The sequence below is a fragment of the Brachyistius frenatus genome, unplaced genomic scaffold (assembly GCF_029030835.1).
Source record: "Brachyistius frenatus isolate BFR_SWC_R1_liver_20210118 unplaced genomic scaffold, ASM2903083v1 Contig_20, whole genome shotgun sequence".
Taxonomy (NCBI): Eukaryota; Metazoa; Chordata; class Actinopteri; family Embiotocidae; genus Brachyistius; species Brachyistius frenatus.
The window spans coordinates 503,210-525,866 of NW_027210619.1; the positions used below are offsets into that span (position 1 = coordinate 503,210).

General features: G+C 41.8%; 2 protein-coding genes across 4 annotated transcripts in view; one reads left to right on the plus strand and one right to left on the minus strand.

The window, feature by feature from the left end:
• Positions 1–1,597, minus strand: part of LOC138619275 (poliovirus receptor homolog) — a 79,063-nt gene extending 77,466 nt beyond the window's left edge. For 2 of the 3 annotated variants that reach the window (XM_069695589.1, XM_069695588.1), the window contains exon 1: positions 836–1,597. In XM_069695589.1, the coding sequence (XP_069551690.1) occupies positions 836–923 (88 nt within the window). In that variant the 5' untranslated portion in view covers positions 924–1,597. The remainder of the gene's footprint in view (positions 1–835) is intronic. The other variant, XM_069695587.1, reaches the window with a different exon arrangement.
• Positions 1,598–5,180: 3,583 nt separating this feature from the next.
• Positions 5,181–22,621, plus strand: LOC138619294 (phosphatidylserine lipase ABHD16A-like). Its single transcript, XM_069695625.1, has 28 exons — positions 5,181–5,367; positions 5,952–6,215; positions 6,531–6,566; positions 6,850–7,185; positions 12,525–12,647; positions 12,873–12,946; positions 13,217–13,243; positions 13,636–13,682; positions 14,508–14,652; positions 15,188–15,244; positions 15,333–15,399; positions 16,616–16,702; positions 16,962–17,047; positions 17,439–17,512; positions 17,693–17,800; positions 17,982–18,096; positions 18,186–18,287; positions 18,405–18,468; positions 18,588–18,637; positions 18,889–19,012; positions 19,137–19,241; positions 19,340–19,403; positions 19,574–19,630; positions 21,137–21,199; positions 21,296–21,372; positions 21,519–21,617; positions 21,727–21,773; positions 22,397–22,621. The coding sequence occupies exons 1-28, from the start codon at positions 5,217–5,219 to the stop codon at positions 22,478–22,480; spliced, it is 2,733 nt and encodes a 910-aa protein (XP_069551726.1). The 5' UTR covers positions 5,181–5,216; the 3' UTR covers positions 22,481–22,621.
• Positions 22,622–22,657: the final 36 nt, after the last annotated feature.

Below are 22,657 nucleotides of genomic sequence, written 5' to 3' on the forward strand. Positions count from 1 at the left end.
TACCTGAGCTCAAATGGACTGGAAAACACCTGAATAATTAACAGGTATAATACAGGTTGCCAACAGGCCCGGCTTGAGGTTTTTTTATTTTTTTTTTTTTTTTTAAAGCAAGCTTCTCTCTGTAATACACAGAAACCTACATAAAAGTGAAAAGTAAAATTAAAAACAAGTTACTACTAAATAAAAAAAACAGGAACATGGTTAAGAGCTGTTGGCAGCCCATTTTTTTTTTCTCAAGTGAAGTGTAACTAATGGTTGATGATGTGAGGACAGAGGGAAGAAAAGGAGCAGGGGGGACGCTGATGAGGAGACGGGTGGCTTTAAGCAAAGAGAAAAGAACGAAAAAAAAAAAGTACGAAGGACGGACTGGAGCAGTGACTCAGTTTAAAGAAAAGAGGACACTGCTGCGATGGCCATCGGGCACTTTGCCAGAAAACACCTTGTTTCACAGAGCCACACCTTAGGAAAACTAAACATGGCGTTGAGTCACCGACCGAAACTCGGGTCAAAGAGCGATACAGCTGGTTCATGACCGAAAACTCATAAAGAACCAGGAGAAGAAACGCGTATTGATTTCGTTATCTCTTTTTATGTGGGTGTGATCAAAACGCTGAAGAAATCTTTGGAGTTAAAGCTTAAAACCAGGCCAGTGCAACGCGCCAGGAAATGTACCTGCCTGGTTTTGTTCGCCTGTCACCGCCCTGACTGACAGGTGGTAGTCAGGTTTAAATGTGTCTCCTCTTAACAGTATGAAAGCCCAAAGAAGAAAGAGGGGCAACATGATGCTGGCAATGAGCTGGACACTGTTAAGTTGTAACAAGTGAAAATGTCTTACCGTGTTGTGCGAGTATCGACGCGACCAAGCAGAGCAGTCCGATCATTTTTGTGGAGTCAGGCCAATTTCGGGCGTCATGTCTCGACATGGTTGATTAGAGTCCTCTGTGAAACCAGGCACGCAGTCTGTCCGAATTAAGTGTGAAGTCGAAACGGCACCTTCAAATACGGGTCAGTTTCGTTGTAAAATCTCACTCGTTCAAGCCAAAGAAAACTTGTTTGGCGTCTGGACAGACCAGGGGTCCGACGGAGCTTCTTGTTTAAGGTGTCCCTCGCTGCGCCTTTAAGGCAGAGTCTGCTCAAAATTAATGAAAATCCTGGTGAAGTCGTCCTGGCGGTGCACAGGTGAACATTCCCTCAGCTAGTGTTCAGGACGTAATGAAGAGCTGCTGCGCTCTTGCTGCTCCAACAACTAGTTCCTGCGAGTCTGAGCGCTCAGCAGTCCGACTGTGTGTGACTGGCTGGGTGATGTCATCAGGTTGAGAGGCGTCACAGTCCTGCTTCCCAAAAAAAACAATTAAGACCAGAGACAGCAGAGGGGGGGGGGGGGGCCCAGAGCAACTTGTTGAAAGCGCCAAAAGCCTTTTTCTTGGAAAACATAACCTGCACCTCGATAGCATCTAAAGTGCACCGCAGCTTTGAAGTCAAGTCGAGTTGATTTACGCAGCCCAAAATATCAGATTTAGATTTCTGTACGATCTGTGCGGCGTGCAACACCACAGACTCTCAATTCGGATGAATTCAAAGACTCCTCAAAGAACTCAAAAAAATGCAAAAGAGGAGCGATCTCTCTTCCAAGGCGGACAGACGTGCCATAGATCTCGTATGTAGCCTCCAGAACAGAGCAACACAGTCAATGCACTTCCCTTTGACGGACGACTTCTGTCAGTCGTGGAAAACCCAAACTATACAAAAGCCTGATGATGATTTATTTTTCAATATCCATCGACTGACATCTGTAATCTCCTATTTCATCCATATCAAAATAGGCAATTGCTTCAAACTCATCTTTACCAAACCCCAGCCACTGTATTGCATACAAATTAGTTACCAGCAAATAAATAAATAAATATTATCCATAGAAATATGGCATTCAACCTGAAAAAAACACAAAGTTATCGTTTACACAATTCATCCAGGTCCCACAGTTTTGATGTGGTGGGAGCTACGTGGAAACAGAAGATTCTTGCGCCCTCTGCCGTTTGTTTGTGCACACAGGCGTGAGATTAGCTCATAAACTCCAGCATAACAGATGCCAAAATCAATAAACATTCATTAATGAAAGGCAAAATACAAATCCAGTGGCAGTCAGCAAAATCAAATCAAAAGTAAACAGCTTCTCGTGGATCTATTTGCAGACTGTAGCAGACTCTGTTGATGAGATTTTTTTTCTTCCACAATAACTTTCAATTCATTTTGCCCTATTTTCCTCTGAAGCAGGGTGCATACTAACATAGCAAAGGCATTATCTGGTTTCGGTCTAATCCCTATACCCAAGTGTTTTACAGCCAATGTAATTACATCTCCATAAGTCCCACAGTAAAAACCGCGCTGCCTGGTTCCTTCCATTCTGTTCCATTTCTCAATTCCCCTCGAGTGTCAGCCTCTTATTTCCACACTGTTGTTTTGAGGTGCAAATTCTGAAGACACTGATGATGATTAGAGGTCAAACAATGTTCTGCACACCAGAAAAACAAATTAAAACTCAAAATATGTTCTTCTTTTGGATTAATTTTCCTTCAAAGATACTGGAGGGTTTCATTTTCTTTCCGCTCTTTGCCCAGTCTGTGAAAGCAGCTGTCAAAAAAAAAAAAAAAAACAGCTTTTGGATCTAAATGGCACCCGTACTTCGCATTGCCATATTTTAATTTGCAGCTGTCATTTGGCCCATGTGGCTGAATGTTTGAGGGGGTAGCACATTCATAGATAGTGTGCAGGGACCACCCATACCACCACTGCTACAGAATCATATGTATTCATGGTAGAATAAGGAGCTTTAAAGAAAATGGCCACCAAATGGTGGATTTCATTCCTTTTCCTTCCCATACTCATCCATTTGTCATACCGAATTGACCTTCACACCTTCCACTTTCCAGCTACCACCCACTTTACTTATACCTCACCTCTTTTTTCTCACCATCTCACACCTTCCCTTCATGCACACTTCACTTTCCTCCACTTCCTCCTTTCTTGCCTCCACTCTCTCTTTCTTTACCGCTTCCCGTGTCATTCAATTTTCTTTGTCCACTTGCCCTTCACTCCTTGCTGCTATTCATCCCATCCTCCATGCTCGTGCTCTCCGGGGGTCTGTGGCTGTGATAATGAAGCGCGTAGTTAACAGATATTAGCTCATTGGCAGTGGATTCATTAGACAGAGCCAAGGCTTATGGTGATTATTTACCCATAGAGGAGGGGCCACAGGATCAGTACCACGCTCTGTGTCAGCAGCCACAGGCTTCTTTGAAGTCACACTGTCTCTGTTCCTCTGCAACACTCTCTCACACTCCTGCTCTCGCTGGGTTTTCTCATTCTGTCTGAGCACCTCTTCTCCTACATTTCTCCTTCTTTCTGCTCTCCCTTTTTTTTTTCTCTTTCTCAGTCATTAGACACCCACAATACATATATACTTTCTCTCTCTCTCTCTCTCTCTCTCTCTCTCTTCCTCTATCTCTCTTTGCCGCCCCCATTCACCCAATGGTAATTATGGAAAAATCTGTAATAGTGCTCAGAGGATATGATAATACCTTTAGCTTAATTAAAGACATTTATGGGATGTAAAGACATGTAGCCTAGGGGTTGCTGTGCACCCACACCAACCCAAACTCTTTATTTCTCGCTTTTTCATCTTTCCCAATCCCTCACTTTCCGTTATCATTTTCTCTGTTTCACACACACACTGTGATACACACAAGAGTACATGCTCATTCCTTTTGTCAGACTTAATGTTAAGGTCAGAAGTTCTGTTGCTAAATACCCAGAAGTTCAGTTTCAATGTGATGTAAAACAGTTCAGGCCAGCATTATGTTAATGCCAGTGTATGCCGTTTATCAGCCTCGTACACACACATGCAACAATGACAGTCTTTTCCTGTTGATTGTGTTCGTGTTGATCATCCCACATCCTGTAGGGCTAAAAGATGTCCAGGAAGCTTGTCAACATGTCAGTCAGGGACGGTAATAATGTCGTAGAATACGGAACAATATTTGGTGTTCTGAAGCGCACTTAGAAAGGTCATAGTATTGAAGAGGCAACTGTGGCAGTGATAGTGTTTCTTTTTTTTTAATCTTATCTTTGAATGTGTGATGGAGTCTGGTTTTCTCACCTTTATCTTGGTTGCTTCCTTTGCCGTGTATTCCTCCAACACCGACATCACAGGTATGAAACACCTTATGTGAGTTTTAGAAATATACTTTTTGCTGCAATTGAAACTGTTCTTGCTCAGAAGGGAGCCTCCGTTTCCCAGCAAATGTTGCTTTTATAGTGCCAACATTAATGAACCCACATAAATGATGAGTCATGCATACGTTTCTTCTGTTTCCCAGCCAGTCCACTTTAGATCTCAGGAACATCTTGTGTTTTCTTGTGATCTTTGTTCTTTTCTTGTGCCATCTGGTACAATTTGTTTGCTTTAATTCGACCTCTACAATCGGACCTAAAATAACACTGACATGCCCTCATTCAAATTGTTCAAAGAGGCGAAGTGTAAAAAAAAAATCCACAGTACTTTCACTGTAAGATGCATTTCAAATTTATTTGAAGTTACTATGATTCTTTAGTAGTCTGTGTCAGATGAAGTAGTTAGCTTCCAAAGTTAGTATTTTTCACACTGAAGTCCTCTTTTTACTATCCTTTCACGGCAGCTCTGCAAGGAAATGCTGTCTGGGGAAACAAAACGAGGAAATGTGGTACTAAAAAGACAAACTTTGGAAGGGAATCATTAGATTTGACTGACTCTGTGTGCACAAACCTTATAATAGCTTCAGCAAAACTGTAGTCAAAGTCATGTATAAAATAAAATAAAATAAGACTGTGGACTTAAATATAAATGTTATTCTAAGACAGATGAAAAATGTGAATGTATCTTCTTTGGAAAGGACAAACAGACATCAACACTGATCAAATTTGAGATGTTCATGGCTTTGACTCGCCTCAAGAATTCCTCCTTAAATAAGGATCCGCTTTTTGCCCTCTCTACCTCAGACTATGACGATGTTAAGGTGGTCCGAGAGGGCATGCCTGCCACCTTGATCTGCACTGATACTACTATGAGAGGTGCCATTGCCATCAACTGGTTGGTGAAATCATTTGGTGCGAATGAGTGGAAACTGGTTCTGTCAGCCAGTGAGAAGAAAAAGTTTTCTGGTGGTGCCTCGAAGACTTCCATGCGACTCACTGACCCTAACTTCCAAGACACTGGGGTTTTCTCTCTGGGCTTCCTACCCAAAGTGGAGGACAGCGGTCTCTACTTATGCCTGATAAAGCAACAAGAGAGGAAGCTGAAGGAGAGGATCATCCTCTTAGCTATCCTTACAGGTAGGAAAAAACAACAGGTTATACTGAATGTGAGATTCTTACACCACCTGCGACACAACGCATAGAAACGTCTTGACTTCATACATCACAGTTTTTCTGATTCATTATGTACATTACAGAGCACTGTATACACAACTTGTAATCAAATATTACATAACTGAAAGCTAGTGATTTGCTTGATTGCTAAATTAATGAAAACCTACAAGAAATTATCTTTGCCATAACCACACTTAAAAAATTTTTCCCATAGTGAAATAAATCTCTGCTACATTTCAGATGGAAATATTATTAATATACTTTCAATTGAAACTGTTTGTGTTGGTAGTTACTCTGTAGCAAAAAATTTTTTTTCATCCAATTTAATTGAGCTTCACCTCGACCAGATGTAAGAATAAAATGCTGTTTTTGTCTGCTGTAATGACGACGTTCACTTTTGTTACTTCAAATGTATTTTTACTGGTGATACATGTATACTTTTACTAAAGTAAGAATTAAGCCGCAGGGCTTTTCCTAAATGATTTACACTCGCATTCACTCTGAAATTCACCTTGTACTGCTGATTTTCTGTCCTTTCTCATCTCTAGTCAATGTCATACCCGCTGCACCCATTCCTCATCAAAGCACTCTGCAGCTGGTTGCCAGCGTTATTCCCAACTTTGCCATCACCAAAATCATCTGGGTAGCTCCTGGAAGCATTTCCATGAGGAGTGAGAAAATACTAAACATAGGCACAGTGGCTAAACTGCCACAGGTCCAAAACAGTGACAACGGGGCTTATGTGTGCATGGTTCACCCCTGGAGCAACAGCAGCGCTCTCTTTAATTTCAACGTGGACGTGACTGTCGATGGTGAGACTGACTGGAGGAAGACAAATGTAGAGAGGAGTATAATACGTTTTATGTTGCTTTTATTGATGGTGTGAGTGGGCATCAATGCCAGAAACTCCAGCAACTGCATTATTTATTTAAGAGTAGCTAAAGTTCTTCAAAGTATTTACTTTTACAGACCGGTTTCAAGATTCAAAAGCATACTGTATAGATCTACACCAAGATTCAGCTCGTACTCTTGTGAATATTAGAGTTGCTACATTTATGTATTATTCACAATTTTCTTTTCACCCCTCCCTTCCCCCTATCTCTGTCTTGCTTCCTTTCTCTCCACAGCTGACAAAGTGGCCTCATTCACCAATATAACACATGGTAAGTAACTCTGAAACACAAGCAGTCTTAAAGTCCTGCGTCAGCAGCTTGCTAATCAGGCAGAACAGAATGCAAGAGCAACTGAAGATGTGACTCTCAGCATATAAGAACGTAATCCCCATTGTTGTAGGAATTTTCCCCCGGTCTCCGTTCCCCTACTCTCTTGCTATTCTGTTTACGCTCCTTGTTTTCATTCACCCTCTTTTAACTCTGAGTTCTCTATCAATATCTCCTCTTGTAGAGTAATGTCTTTATAACTGACTTCCTCCTTCCTTGCCTGCAGGCCCTATGATCTCCACTGCCACTCAGGCTCAGACATCCTTCCCTCTGACCTGTCCTACTGTCCAGGGGGACTATGTGCTGCTGTACTGGCTTCCCCCAGACATCAAGGAGAACAGCAGTATGAGGCTGTTGTACCAGTATGACCGCTGGAGGGGCTCCACATTACGGACCGAGCAAAGCAAGAGACTCCAACTGTCTGGCCCACCCTACAATGCTGAGGCCGGGAGCTTCTCCTTTCTACTCACCCCTGGGTTGAAAGATGGCGGCCTCTACGTCTGTAAAGTGTCCCTCAATGACAACATCTTTAGCCAGAGGACCCTGCTCAGCGTGCTAAAAGGTAGAGATGAGGATCAGGATGTGGAGACAGTGGAAGGAGGAGGTGGATTAGTACTATTTAAAACAAAGGGAGGGCATGGGTCTATGAGACAAGTGTTGGTTTAATTACAACATTTTGTTTTTGTGTTATATGACCGGCAGGATGTGTACACACAGTTAACCTGATGAATGGCAAATTCACGGAAAAACGTACATAAAGCTTTTATGCTCCTTGAAATAGATTCTAGACAGATTTGTCTTTTTAGCCTGCTGAGGATTTTAACGAGATTCCTCCAGAACATCTTCTCTTATTTGGTCTTTTGATCATAAAGTACTCCATTAATGTTCAGTTGGAATGAGATCATGAAAAGGTCACAAAATATGGCTCACTGACATCCTTTTCATACTCATCCAACCATACCTCTCATGTAACAGTTGGAGGCATCTGCATTTTTTTGTTTCTCTAACCACTTATTCATTTTTTTTAATTTCTTGCAATAATTTGTCACTTGTCTGTAGTTTATTTAAAGGTGGGAAATATTCTCATTTGCTTTCTAGCTCAGATTTCAAGATAAGATCAAAATTATTTATATGTCTGTGCTTTAAATATATATCTGTAGAGCAGCTAGTAATTAGCATAGCCTTGCATGTAACTAAAATGTGAATTCTGACTAAACTTCAAACTAAACAACATGGCTGACCAAACAACCTCATCAAATCTGTAAACTTTAGACTGTTTCACGTTAGAAAAAAGCCTCAGGTTATATGCTAAGCTAAGTTAATCACCTCTGTTCAAAAGGTCAACACGTTGTGCACAGATATGAGTTACATTAGTCCTCTTATTTGACTTTATGCAAGAAGGTGACAAACACATATTTACTAAAATGTCAAACTCTTCTGTTAAACTAAACTATGAGCAACACCGTAGCAAAATATGCACAGTGGCAAGGAGAATAGAGATACTTCCATCTAAAGCTATTTGGAAATCATTTCCTCTGGTAAATTGTCCCTGAGCAAGACATTGAATTCTTTCTGGCTTCACTGCATTGTTCTGACAGATCAACCACTCTGACACTGCAGAATACATGAAAAGAACATTTCCTACAGCCATTGCTAAAATGTCACATTATTAAATGAAGACATTGACTATACTGCTCATAAAAAGGAACATTTATTGATGCATAAATTTTAAGAGAATTTTTTTTTAGCAGAGCACCTGTTGATTTTTACGAGTGAGCCTCGGGGAGTTTTCAGCCTTTACAGCAGCACACATTGACGCACACACACTATAGCCAATACACATACAATGCCCTGTCATGGTGGCCTTGGATGGCTTTACTAATCACAGTCCCACTGGCATCCATCACAGGTTTCAAAACATGACCAGTCGATCTGTCACTGTCACTGTCACCCTGCTTCACACATCTGCATCCCTTTCACACACACACACACACACACACACACACACACACACACACACACACACACACACACACACACACACACACACACACACACACACACACACACACACACACACACACACACACACACACACACACACACATACACACGCATCCACCCCACGCACCAATCATGTGACGCATATATTTTTACCCCACCTCATTATAAGTATCATTATGTATGATTATACCTGCTGCCCTCCCACCAAGGCTGTAGGTGCCCCACACTGATCACACTAATCAAGGCTGAAATGTGTGTGTTTTTGTGTGTGTGTGTGTGTGTTGAGAGGGGGTCTGTGGAGCTTGATTACATCCAGATGGATTCTCATTTCAGTTTGATGAGACACAAAGCATCAGTCACAGTCAACCAATGCATTAGCAGCAAATCACTTTAATGAATATATATTATTTTGACCCCTCTCTGAATTGTTCTTTGTTTTTCATATCACTTTCCCTTTTCCTCATTACTCCCTATCTGTCCTTGCCCTTTTCTATATTCACACACTACCCTTTAACTCACTTTCTCATCCTGTCTTGCTCCTTTCTCTTCCCTCCTGACTTTCTTTTTCACAAGCTCATCCATCTCTTCATTTGTTTCATCCCTCTTTAACATTTCCCATTCCTTGTCTTCCCGTGCTCCTCTCCCTTCCCTCCCTGACTGCTCCATGTCACTTTCACAGTTAAAACCACCCAACATTCCTTGAAGCTGGAGTTGGTTTGCCTGTACTCAGAGCGGTCCCAGGTTCAAAGTGCTGAGTGGAAATACCACAATAAGAGTCGCCGGCTGCACTTGTTGAGCAATTGGCCTGGCAGCATCATCACCATCCTGCCCTTACCCATCACCTCTGATGTAGTAGGGGACTACACCTGCACCCTGAAGCTGAAAAATGGACAGGTCATCTGGGCGACTCAAACTGTCACACTGCCCCCTAAAGGTGGGAGGGGTCGCACGCTATCACAAAGTTCTGCCTGTTTTCTGATATTCATTATTAACAGTAGCTCAGGAGTCCTGTCATACTTCCTTCCACTTGGGAGTGATAATGAACCATGAGTGTGGATAATTCTCGGATTTGTGTTCCATGAAGCGTTCTGTGGTGTATTCAAGCCAACTTCAGGTCAATTCATCTGCCAGTGAGCCTGTGGTTTACAGAGGATAAAGCTCCTGACAGATACCATATGTTATGCTTTCTCAATGCAGGTCACAGTTCAAGACTTCTGTCTTACAAAGAGTTGTGATAATATTCAGCCGAAGAACTCATTCCATTTATGGGCAAATTTTTCATCAGAAATCCTGCTCCATCTTAATACTCAGCTTTTTCTATAGAATATAAAAGCATAACGTCCGTCGTTTTTCTCATCACACTCACCCCGCTGATATGAGAATATAAGAAGACAGGACCTTAGGACATCTCTTCCCACAAAAACTAAATTATTCAAGCTTATTGTATTGGTGGCTGTGGAGGAGCATAGGAGGATGTGACAGCTGAATGGATCCCTTAGCAGAGATGAGTTCAGTCCCCTTATCCCAATACATCACTTGGGTTGAGGGGCCCATAGCTCATCATGATGCACGCTGATGATAGTGCCATAAGAATAATGTACAGGGAGGAAAAGGAGAGGGTGATGAAGACTACAGGAAAGGAAAAGATGCAACAAGATTTTGCCTGATTGGAAAGGTTGGTTTAAGAAATATATATGTGTGTGTGTGTGTGTGTGTGTGTGTGTGTGTGTATGTGAGTGACATGGTGCTATTTAAAAAAAAAAATTTTACAGTGTGTCATGGAGAATTTAGACTGAGCAGAGTGAGAAGTTCCAATAATGTGTTGGATGACCTACATTTACGCTTTTAGAAATTGTCAAGCTGCACAAACACTGCAATCGTGCAAGATCGTGCAAAAATTAATGCTAAATAATGAATAATATGACAATAAACAGTGACAGTTAAGGGTTTAAATTTTTTTTTTTTCTAGAAGTCATGCAGGGATAGTCTGATTTTTGCACAGGGTTAAATCTGAGAGAGAACTGAAACAAGTTTTTAATTCACCAAATAACAGATACAGTAAGTCATATTCATCATTTTGCAATATCTAATGCACTGTAAGACAAATCTCAAAGTATAATATGTAGACATTTAAACAACGCTGCATAATATAATTCCTTTCACTGGTGGAACAGTTCAACGAATGCAAAATTGGAACAATATTTGTGTTCAGCTGCACACAAAATGCTTCAAATGTCAGAATTTTTCTGAAGTCCGTTTTTACTCTGAGTTCGTCTGTCATTTGGAAAACATTCAAGCAGCTCTTTGATCTGCCTCCTATCAGCCACCCTACTCTACAGTCGCAATGATATAAATCACCCCCTACCTCATTTGAGATGAAATAGACGAGGTGGGGAGGAAGTGCCAATACTGGAAGGAAATAGGTGAGATAGAAGAAGATGAGAGAAATGTGGGGAAGAGACAGAACGAGAGAGAGAGAGAGAGAGAGAGAGAGAGAGAGAGAGAGAGAGAGAGAGAGAGAGAGAGAGAGAGTGGAGATGTGGTAGTGAGAAACTGGGGGCATTCATGCTGCACTTCACTGCACTCAATTACCATAATTCAGGCGTTAAAACTGGCAGAGAACAGTGCAGGTCAGTCTTGGGGTCAGCTTTCCCCACAATATTCCATTAGCAACCTCTACACATACTCACCAATCAATTACACCTCACAGAGCACAAAATGATTGATTATTTTGAATCTGGCTCAAAGCTGTGACACCGGGGGTTAAGGTGAAGCACATGGGTCTTCAAAGAAATTTGTTAAAGGTTTATGAGATGTGAGGGTGAACCTTAATTTTGCAAGGTGTCTATCCATCAGATAAGTTTAAATGCCACAGAAGCCCACTGTATGAATTGTTAACTGATGACAATAATTATATCAGGAGTCTGTTTTGGTAGCTTTGTGGTAATTTTGTGCTTATTAGGCTTCTCTTGTGTAATCCAAAGATATCTGAAAGATCTGATTGCTTTGTGCTGTGAGCACACGGCAACAGAATACTTGTGCAGATACACTAAATTACAACGAGCATCTCCCTCCTCCCTCCCATATCTCTGCGTGCCTGTGTTTTGCAAGACTGATGTCATCCTCATTATGCAAACAAACCAGACAAGTTTGATCACGCGCGTGTGTTCTTCCCACAGAATTTGACTAGTACAACAATGAGCTAATGTTGTTCTTATGTAATGTTTGTGATAATCACGCCTTCGCTTTTATCCACCTGTTTTTCGATACTGTATTGATTGGGTTTGCCTGAAAGACCGCTGTTTACATTGTCAGTTTGCCTGCAGGCAGCTTGTTGCCGGAATCAGATATCAAGGGAGTACAGAGAAAAGCAAACTTTAACTACACATAAATATTTGGAAAACAAGATGTGGAACAATTAGGATTTGTAGAAACTACTCTGTATGGAAGTCTGACAGCATCTGGTCTCATTGATACTGCTGCTTTTCTTCTTCTCATCCGCGTTTCAAATTGACAGCCTTTACTGTCCAGACTGAGGTTCTGTCAGATCGATGTCTACTAAGCTGTTGTACACATTATTCCCTCAGTCTGACAGAGCCTGGATTTCCTCGCCTTCTTCTCCTGCACCCATTGTCTTTGACTGGCAGCAGTATGATGCAAATCCACGTAACATGTTGAGGATATCGTAACTGCTACATATCCTAAAACACAGCTCGAAGTGCACAAGTAAAGAAAAGGTTGCCCCTTTTTGACTTGAACAAAAGAACAAACAGGAGAACAAACAGCAATAACTTCCTTCATGTCATTCAACCTCACACCCTGATAGCACTGCTCGACTTTTATATTAACACTGTTCTTGGAAACATTCATGCTTTTTTTTTTTTTTTCCTTTTGCAGAGAGTGGCAGTGTCACCACCCCCTCCCTGCTCCCTTTTCTCTCTGCTTTATTACTCCTGGTGCCCCTGGTTGCCGCAGCTGTCGGTGTGTTGCTATGGAGACAGAAACACATTTCTGATCGCGGTGAGTCTTCCGGCGTTTTCCTTTTTTGACAGCATTCCGTGTTCCGTCCGTCTTTGGCCCCTGTCGGCCGCCACTGAGTGATGTGGGCCGTGACATCCTCTGGGGTTGATGTAATGAATCTGCCCCCACCCCCTCCACCTCTTCTCTCCCTCCCTCTGCAATTGAGTGTGTGTGCATGTGGATGTGTGTGTGATCATGTACAGGTAACTATCTCTCTGTACCCAGGTATTGAGCAGTCTCTGTCTGTCCATTCTGGTGAAGCAGAGAACATCTATGAGAATCCTGACGATATCAGACAGGTGATGAATTCAAACGTTTTCAAGAAATAGCCTCTGATGAATTTCCCCTCCTCATCTTTTCCTCTACCCTCGTCTTCCCTCTAATATTTGGCACTCATGCTCTTTTCTTTTTTTTTTTTTCCTCTCTCACCCTCCCCTCCACTTTACTGTCTTGTCTCCATAGTGCTCTTTTTTATGTTTTGCTTCCCTCCTTTGTTTCTCTGTTTCCTCCCTCTCTGCCACTTGTTGTTCATTAAACTGTTTTCTATCACTCTCCTCCCTTCTCAACAGCCTCCTCCCCAGGGCTCAGTCTACATGGTGAGTTATTGTGTGGTCCCCTGAGCGTGCGTGCACACACACACACACACACACACACACACACACACACACACACACACACACGTGCACGGACATGCTGCATATGTATCTGTGCGTGGAGCTGTTTTACGCACATGCTCTAGTGCATACAGAGTTTCATTCTCTCTGCAGACTCCCTATAAGCTGTCAGCAGATATGTCTGCCTTCACACTTGCAGTCCTCTCCTCCAGTCTATCAGATAAACCTATCGCCTATCAACTGTCACCCTTACATTAGTGGTATTAACAAATCAATCTCATTACACACAAGAGGGACATAAATCTGGCTTCAGTACCTTTCTTTATCCTTCTCTTCTTTCTCTCTCCCTCCCTCCCTTCTCTCCTTTTTGCCAGGATTTGAAGCCAAGAGGAGGGGATGATGTTTATAAGGAACTGGAGCGGTAAGCAAAAGAAATCTTGCATCACCTGTGCGTGCTTTTGTATTTTGAGCTCCATATGTGTGTGTGTGTGTGTGTGTGTGTGTGTGTGTGTGTGTGTGTGTGTGTGTGTGTGTGTGTGTGTGTGTGTGTGTGTGTGTGTGTGTGTGTGTGTGTGTGTGTGTGTGTGTGTGTGTGTGTGTTTGCTTGCGCTGTCACTCATCTGCCCCTCACATTCTTCTCACACTCACCAATCACGCTGGCCTGAACATCACTCTGACACTGTGGCATAATATCACGCCATGCGCTGACAGGCAGCACTCTTTCACCCGTGTGTTGTTGGTGCGTGGGCTGTCTGTGTTGGTGTTTAAGGAAGAATGAAAGAGATTGGGGGACGGGACATTTTTGTTTGAGTTTGTGTTTACGCTGTGTTTTCAGATACGAGCAGTGTCAGAGCTGATCACCTACCCACATCTCATCCTCATCCAGCTGTCATATCCGCTCAGTTCCCAGCTGCAGCAGAAGGGCTTTATAAACAGAAGTAACAACTGAATGTCACAGTTGGGACTTGAGGAAAAACTTTCGAGCTTCAGGGAAATGCTGCTCAATGTTTTTTTCTTATAGTCTAAGCTATTGCTCTTTAGAAGCTGTGAAGGGAAGACTTTCTCAAAAAGATCTAAACCTCGTCTCAAATGTAGGGCACGTCATATGTCATATTGTCTTTTCGCAGGTTTCCTTGATATTTCTTACGGATTTGTGAATTATAAACAACCTAAATAAAGTTTTTGTCTGTAACGTTGCCTGTCTCCACTTTTGTCCATCAAATTGCTGAGCGCGTTCGCGTTTCAGATTTCTGGTCAGTGCAGGCTTCCGTAATCGTCGTAGTGGAAGAATGGCCGGCTGGATGTGGCTCCGCTGTGTCTTAGGGCCTCATCTGCAACGAATTCACCGTTCACCGGACCAGTCTCGACTTGAGGGCAGGTCGGGGAGGAGGGTAGGCATGTCTACAATATTTTGCATTTGTATTAGAGCCGCCGAGTGCGAAAATCTACCCATATTTAATTACTCCGCTGCTGTGGGGCTCCGGCAGCGGCCCGGAAGTGTCCGGCTGTTTGTTATTGAAACCCTGCAGTCACTGCTGATGACAGGCTGCAAATGAATGAAAAGACAAGCTCGAAAACGGCACACATTACTTTGTCTTTTCCTGTTTTGGTGTCACAGTATCGTTTTTAAGTCGCGGCTTAATACAGCTGTTGTTTTTTCGTTATATTAAAGTGGCTGTGCTAACGCTAGCCGGGAAACAGAAGTTAAAAAGGAGAAGAAAGAAACCGAACGGAAAATAAATAATGAGAATATCAAACTTTAAAAAAATAAAAAATAAAAAACCCCACACAGTATATAGTTAAATAACACTTGACCCTCCCTCTTTAAACGATACTAGCTAAGCTAACGTTTTGCTAATCCATCTGAGAGGCAGCAGTGCTCATGTTGTTCACTACATTTCTGTTTTGTTTTGTTTTTCTTGCCAGGGATGGAACTACCAACCGAGAAGTGTGGAAAAACACACCGACAGCATTCTTGGTTGGGTCAGTATTATACTCCGACTAATTAACTGGGAAGAAAAGTGGGTTATAAGTGGGTTAGTGGATTCAAGTGTACGTTTCCTACCTGCAGGCTTCAACGCTGTGGTCCCTGTCCTACTACAGCTCTCCTCTTCTTCTCTGCTATCTTTACAGGAAAGGTGAGTTGAATTGTGTTTGGTTTGAAACACGAGGAGAACGAGCTCTTCTGTACTCTTTTACTGCAGTTGTGACCAGAGTGGAAATTATTAAGGAGGTAACTGGAGATTAACCAGGAACACGTTTTGATGAGTCTCTTATGAAGGAATAGACATCAACATTATCTGGTTTCCGCTTCTTCAGTCTTGAGGATTTGCTGCTTTTCTCCATGTTGCATTTTTATAAATTCAATTTGTTTGGGACGTTTGACGCCTTAATTGTGAGAAATCATCAGTTTTATAACAGACACACTCAACAAGTGTTGAACAATCATTCAATTAATGTGGAATTGAATAATTAGTTATTTAGATAATACCAGTGCAGGGTGATCTATTTGGACGAAATCCAATATCGATATTTTTGACCAAATACGTCAGTATCAATATTGCAACAATCTTGTAGGTATGACTACAGGTCCTCTATAAAATATTTACACAATAAAAATTTTGATTAATTATCATCACTAATGTGAATTGTGGGTAAAGAGAAATCATAAAACAGCTAAAATAGTCTATTGGGTTCAGAAATATATATATCACATTACTGTAATCCAGCCTCAAAGTCCAGGAAAATACAACACTTGTGTCTTATCACAATATTATTATATCCAAAATTTAGACGATACCTAATGTCAAATTGCAACACGATAAAATATCACAATATCGCCCAGATTAATATCATGACATGACAACTCTGTCTCTTGTAAAAGGTCTCAGCTACTGCAGCTATTTTGATGTCCTGATAGTGCCTTCATACTCGCAAAACACAAGCTTGATTTCTTTCAGTAGAGGTCTCTCTCAAAAGGCTTTGACAGTGACATATGTGAAAATATGTATTTCTTTCTTAATGACACTTTGCCTTTGACTGAGGAAGAAAAAATACCACCGGGGTGATGATCTTGGGAATTGCTGGTCTCCTTCAAGTGGGATTAATATAAATTTAATCAACTGAATCATCCAGTGAGACTCTGCATCAATAGAAATTAATTGCTTGAGGTTGTGTGCTCGTCCTTGGTGTACAGCATAATTGAGCTTCTGATATTGATTTATGCACATGGTTGCAGGGTAGCTGTCAGACTGTGAATCTTTTTATTGGTGCCTGTTAATGAGTCTTGAGTCTGGAAGTGAAATGTGAGGTGGTTGTGGATGTCTGTGTCACTGTTACTTTGTTCATTTTCAGGCTACATCTGCAGCAGTAAGTTGGTTCCAGTGAGTCAGTATGTGGGAACCATGCTGGTGTGTCTTCTTGGAGTGGCCTGTCTTCGAGGTGAGGCTACTGATTTTAACTGGCTGCCAGCCAATGACTAATTCAAGTCGTTCATCTGGAGATATCACAACATATTATGCTGTATATGCAGCATGACAATTAGAGTTCATTACCACTGAAACAGCTGAACAAGGCCTACACCCACAAAGCATACTAAACACACCCTTGAGGCTTTGAAGCAAAAGGTTGTCTGTATCTCACGTACGTTTCTCTGTGTCTTTCCTCCTGCTTCCTTTTCCTCTGTCCATTTCTCTTCAAGGCTGGGGGAGATGGAAAAACTCAGAGTATCTTCAGTTTATCTCAATTCTTGAAGAAACAAAGAATAATCACACACCAGCAAACAAGGTGAGCTCATTGCAACTTAAATGCACAGTATGTAGTTTCTCCGGTTCCTTCCTCACTCGCTGATGTAGCATCTGGTCTTTCCCTTGTTTCCCTGGAAGTTATATAAAGTATAAGGGGTAAAGTGGATATGAGGTGACCTGATGAAACAGACAATTATCCAAGTTAAAATAACAGGGGCAACATTTGCCATATTGTAAGTCCGCAACTCAACAAAATACAACATTTGTCTAGTAGCTTTTAGGCATTTCACTGCAGGAAAGTCACACGTTATACCTTTAAGGCAGGCACCTAGTATTTGTACTGTAATGTTTTGGAAATTTAGGGAAACAAATAATTCCTTATTTGTAAGTTTCCATCGGATCTCAAGTCTTTTTTTGTGCTTTCTGAATAGAAAAAACTGAGGGGCTACGACTTTGACTTCTCATATTGGCCTTCGGATTTCAGCTGGACAGAAGTCAGCAGTCCGTAAGTTCTTGCTCTTGCACTTCATTTCCATTTGCAGTGACCCTCCGCAATACTACTCCCATCAGGGTCAGCTCATTATAAGTACATGCATTCAAATCACTATGAAGTACATTGGATAAATTCATCCCCTGTATGTGGCGTACCCGTTTCATTGTGAGCCTTCGACCCTGTGTGTGACAGGAAACTGTCCAAAGCTGGAGTTTCTCTCCTGAAACCAGAGCCCAGATTAAGAGGAGCAGCAGACAGCGTGCTCAACTCTGTGCGCACTCTACCATGCCACATCATCAGGTAAATGCAGCTTCTATGCAGCACAGGCTCAGCATGAGTGCAAGACAATGTTACAGATTTGTTAATGGTATCATACTTCAGTGTTAGGCTTCTTATTTCACGCCTCTCCTGTTTTTGTAGGGAAGATATTGCCTATTTTGCTCACAGTTATACCAGTGTCATCATCTGTATTCCTCTCCAGTTTTCTTATCTCCCACTCATTTGGGAGGAGGATGCTGTACCCTGGCTCTGTGGGTTTACTGCAGAAAGCCATGAGACCCATGCTGCAGCAAGGCCAGGCGAGGCTCATAGAAGAGGTGAAAAACAAAGACACTTGCTGACTCACTTATACTAAGTGCAATAAATACACATCGTCCTCAAACATTTTTGTCCCACTTTGTTGCAGTTTGACGGCCAAAGGAACAAGCTGGTGGCCTGCGATGGTAATGAGATTGATACCATGTTTGTGGATCGAAGGAGAGATGGCGGACAGCATGGCCAGACTTTGGTAAATGTCTACTCTGCAATAATTTGTCGTTTCGTATGCGTTGGGCTCGTTCCAGGGTCCAACAAAACTCCCTGTCACATCGGTTACATTACAGAGGGTTCTTGAATTCTGCCACAGGTCATCTGCTGTGAGGGGAACGCAGGCTTTTATGAGGTGGGCTGCATGAACACTCCACTGGAGGGTGAGGAGATGCTCTACTTTACAGCAGTCGAGATATTTTGAAATTTTGGGCACACAATTGTGATTGTTCTGAAATAGTTTTCAATTCTAGTTACATTTTGTGTTGATTGTGCGCTGTAGGTGGTTACTCTGTTCTGGGCTGGAACCACCCCGGCTTTGGAGGCAGTACGGTGAGCAGTGTTGTCACATTTTGAACCACAGTTAAAGCTAACCGTATGCAAACAATCAGTGCAGTGGAAAACAACAGTATGCGGAAATTCTGGTTTTAGTTGGGCGTTATTACACAAGAGGGCACGTCCCTTCACATGATTGAAGAGTAGGGAGATTGTAAATCTGTTTTAAAGTTCATAGTTGTTTAGGTAGGCTTAGTCTGCTGTTATTTTAGAAAACATGAATACTGATTTTTGTATCTTTCTTCCAGGGAGTGCCATTTCCCCAGAATGAGGCCAATGCCATGGATGTGGTTATCCAGTATGCAATACACAAACTGGGCTTCCAGCTCACTGACATTGTTGTGTATGCCTGGTCCATAGGCGGATTCACAGGTACACAAAGACATGCACAGCACTTTTTTATGCCAAGCGTGACTTAATGAACCTTCCACCTGGTTCTCCTTGTCCCTAGTCTTCAGTTTTTGTCCCTCTCTCACCTCTTTATTTTCTTTCTTAGCCAGCTGGGCAGTGATGTCATACCCAGAGATCCAATCATTAGTGTTGGATGCCTCCTTTGACGACCTCCTGCCTCTGGCCCTCAAGGTCATGCCCGACAGCTGGAGTGAGTCCTCGGTGTTAAAGATCAGAAATTCTATCTTTTCATTTGTTTTCAGCAGATAGTTTTGTTCCAGAAGTCTAAGTGTTTTTGTTCTCTTCCAGGACCGTTGGTACAACACACAGTTAGGCAGTACATGAATCTCAACAATGCAGACCAGCTGCTCAAGTGAGTGGGACAGTCTGATTAGAGTGAAACTAATCGTGAAAAGTTAAAGTGTGAATCACTGAACATTATAAAATACATTGGCCAGCCATAAGAAAACTAAAAATATTTTTGGTTGGCATTGCTCATAGTTATGTAGCTGATGATTAATACAACTGCTCCTCTTCCTCCAGATACCAGGGACCAGTCCTGCTAATCAGGAGAACCAGAGATGAGATCATCACCACAACGTAAGTCACCAATGTCCATCCTAAAATGTCTCAATGTCTCGCTTTTTATTCGATCAACCAAACTAAATGTAAGCAGAAATCATATAGGGTGCAAAATTATTTGTATTCTTAAGAGATTGTAGCTTCTTTAAATGAAAGTAAAAACCAAAGTGTATTTTTATGCTTCCGCGCCTGTGCCAGTCATAGTCAGAGGCATTATGTTTTCGGGTGGTCCATGACGCACAATGTACTTCCCGAGCCTGTAAATGAGCACCACAAGGAAATTTCTTTCCGTTCACTTAGACTCAAGAATAAAATTCTTAGATTTTGGTGGTCAAACATCAAGTTCACTGTGACCTCATGTCCGTCCATCTGTCCATCCATCCATCATCATCCATCATCCATCATCCATTCTTGTGAACGTGATAACTCAGGAAGACCTCGTGAGAATTTCAGATTTGGCATGTATGTTCACTTTGACTCAAGGATAAACTCATTAGATGTTAGGGGTCAAAGGTTAAGGTCAGTTTGCCCTCACGTCTGTCCCATTATTATGAACTTGTTATCTCTGGATCGCCTCCAGGGAATTTATTCAAATGTGGCACAAATGTTCACTTGGATTTCATGTAAACTGAAACTTGACTGGTTGGCAGAGGCATACAACCGCGAGGTGGAAGTTCTAGTTTTCTTTAAGACACCATTTTTCTATAAAACCCAAAATGGAGATTGTTAGAAGTTTATGCTTAATATATGCTGATATTGTTAAATGGGTTTTCACTACACACTTGACTGAGCAGCTATTTTTTTTTTTTGCAATGTTCCACAAATCAGAGCTGCACCATACTCCTATATTAACAGCCCAGCCCGTCAATAGTACTGTTGGCAAAACAGCGACTCTCACAATATGTTAAGGAGTAAAGGGTTGGATTCACCCCAAACACATACTGACATATTTCCTCACTTAGCAGTTTGCTTATATTCTGGTTTAATTTGTTGAGGTTATGGGATGACTGTCTGTTTGTGTCACCAAAGCAGTTAACATGAATGCACTGATGCAATAATTCTCCTCTTCTTTATGAAAAGCCTTGGTGGAGGCAGCTAGACCGCCTTTACACAGTGACATTTGCAGAAAATATGATTTCATGCACAGTGCGGTAATTGTTTTACTTCAGTTTACCTTGTCACACTACATTAAAGATGAATGGGATTTCATTTGTATTTCTTCCAGCACTGAGAGGTGACACCTTAAAGCAAAGTTGGTCTCTGAAGTCAGTGTCCCTGTTCCTCCGGATAACAATCAGAACATGCTGTTAACAATTTGTACAGCTACTATGTTGTCAGCACAAAGTACTTCCAGATCTCTGAACAGTGATTCCAATGAGACACTTGTGACTGATTTATTTAAATGTGATCTTTCAATTCTGTGAGCACAAGTGAAATTCAATTCCTCCCCATTGTGTCACGGTAAAAAAAGGAATCTCAAATGTATGACACCACATTAACTGTAAGATGTAAACTGTATTACAGCAGCCCAGAGGACATCATGTCTAACAGAGGCAACGACCTCCTGCTAAAACTGCTACAGTTCAGGTCGGTCACCTCATTCTCAAACATCATTCTCACTGCTGCAAACACTCAGTGCATTTGAGAGACATATTTAAGTGGTGATGTCATTTTCCTGGCCAGGTATCCCAAAATAATGACAGATGAAGGGATCAGAGTTGTCAGACAGTGGTTGGGAGCCTCCAGTCAATTAGAAGAAGGTAAGAAACTTTGCCTTGTTTATTTAATATTTGAATTATAATTAAACTAAATATATAGGTAATATATATACTTAGAATAATAAATATACTTAGGACACCGATTTCTGATAAAGTGTTTGTAATGCCAGCTCACTCTTGCTCTGCAGCATCTGTGTACAGTGGATATGAAGTGGACGATGACTGGTGTGTGTCTGTGCTGCAGTCCTATCAGGCAGACAGAGATGCTTTGTTTCCATGGAGTGTTGGTAAGCCCCCGGCTCCTTTCACATTTACTGAGCAAATAAACTGCACAAAGTACGACCCACAAATATCAATGTGTTCTTCTACTGTCTGACACGCTCTTAATATTACCAGGTGAAGATATGACTTTAGAGGGCAGGCGGCAGCTGGCTCTTTTCTTGGTAAGGAAGCAATCTATTGTTGCCTAAGCTTTCAGTGTATACAGCTGTTCTCCTGTGTGGTTTAAAGGGCAGCCACTTGTTGTCTTCATCTTATCTCTCCCAAGTTAAATTTCAGAACATTCTGTTCTTCCCAAGCACCCATACAGTGTATAATTTCCTCTTCTCCAAAAAGCTCCATTTTCTAGTTTCAGTTTGGCTTACCTTCCCTCACACGACAGAAAAGAAAAGAAAAAAAAAAAAATCACATATCACAGCTATTCAGACATCATTACCACCAAGGAACACTTTCCTGATCGCCATAGTAACCAGCTCACCTGTGCTCTCAGGTTGACTGGTGTAATATATTTCGCTGGGCTCAGCTTATTGAAGTCATTTAACATCAAACAAGAGGAGTGCCATCAATTACAGCTAATGCTATGCTTTTCCTCCCCTGGTAATGTCTTCTAAATTAGGCTTTATTCACCTCCTGTGTAAACCCTCAAGAGATGGGAGAGATTTGTTAGGCACCAAGCCAGACAGACCGAACCTAATATAATAAAGTTTTGCACTTTTTGTTCATTGCCCTCCCACACCTCTCATTCTCCATTCCTCCTCCATCCCCCGCTGTCTTTTCTGTCCCCAAGGCACGGAAGTACATGCGAAACTTTGAAACGACACACTGCACTCCTCTCCCTGCTGCCGAGTTCCACTCACCCTGGAGACTGTAGAGAAAAAGGATGGATGGGTGACTAAGGGGAAACGAACAGCAGAGAATTTGGATGGCTGGTGGTCAAAATGTGCTCCTGGCATAGTGTGAATGTACTACTGTGATTTTGTTTGATTTTTTTTTTTTATAATTTTAATTTTTTCCCAAGACAGATTTGTTGCTGTGGTGGAATCTGGAA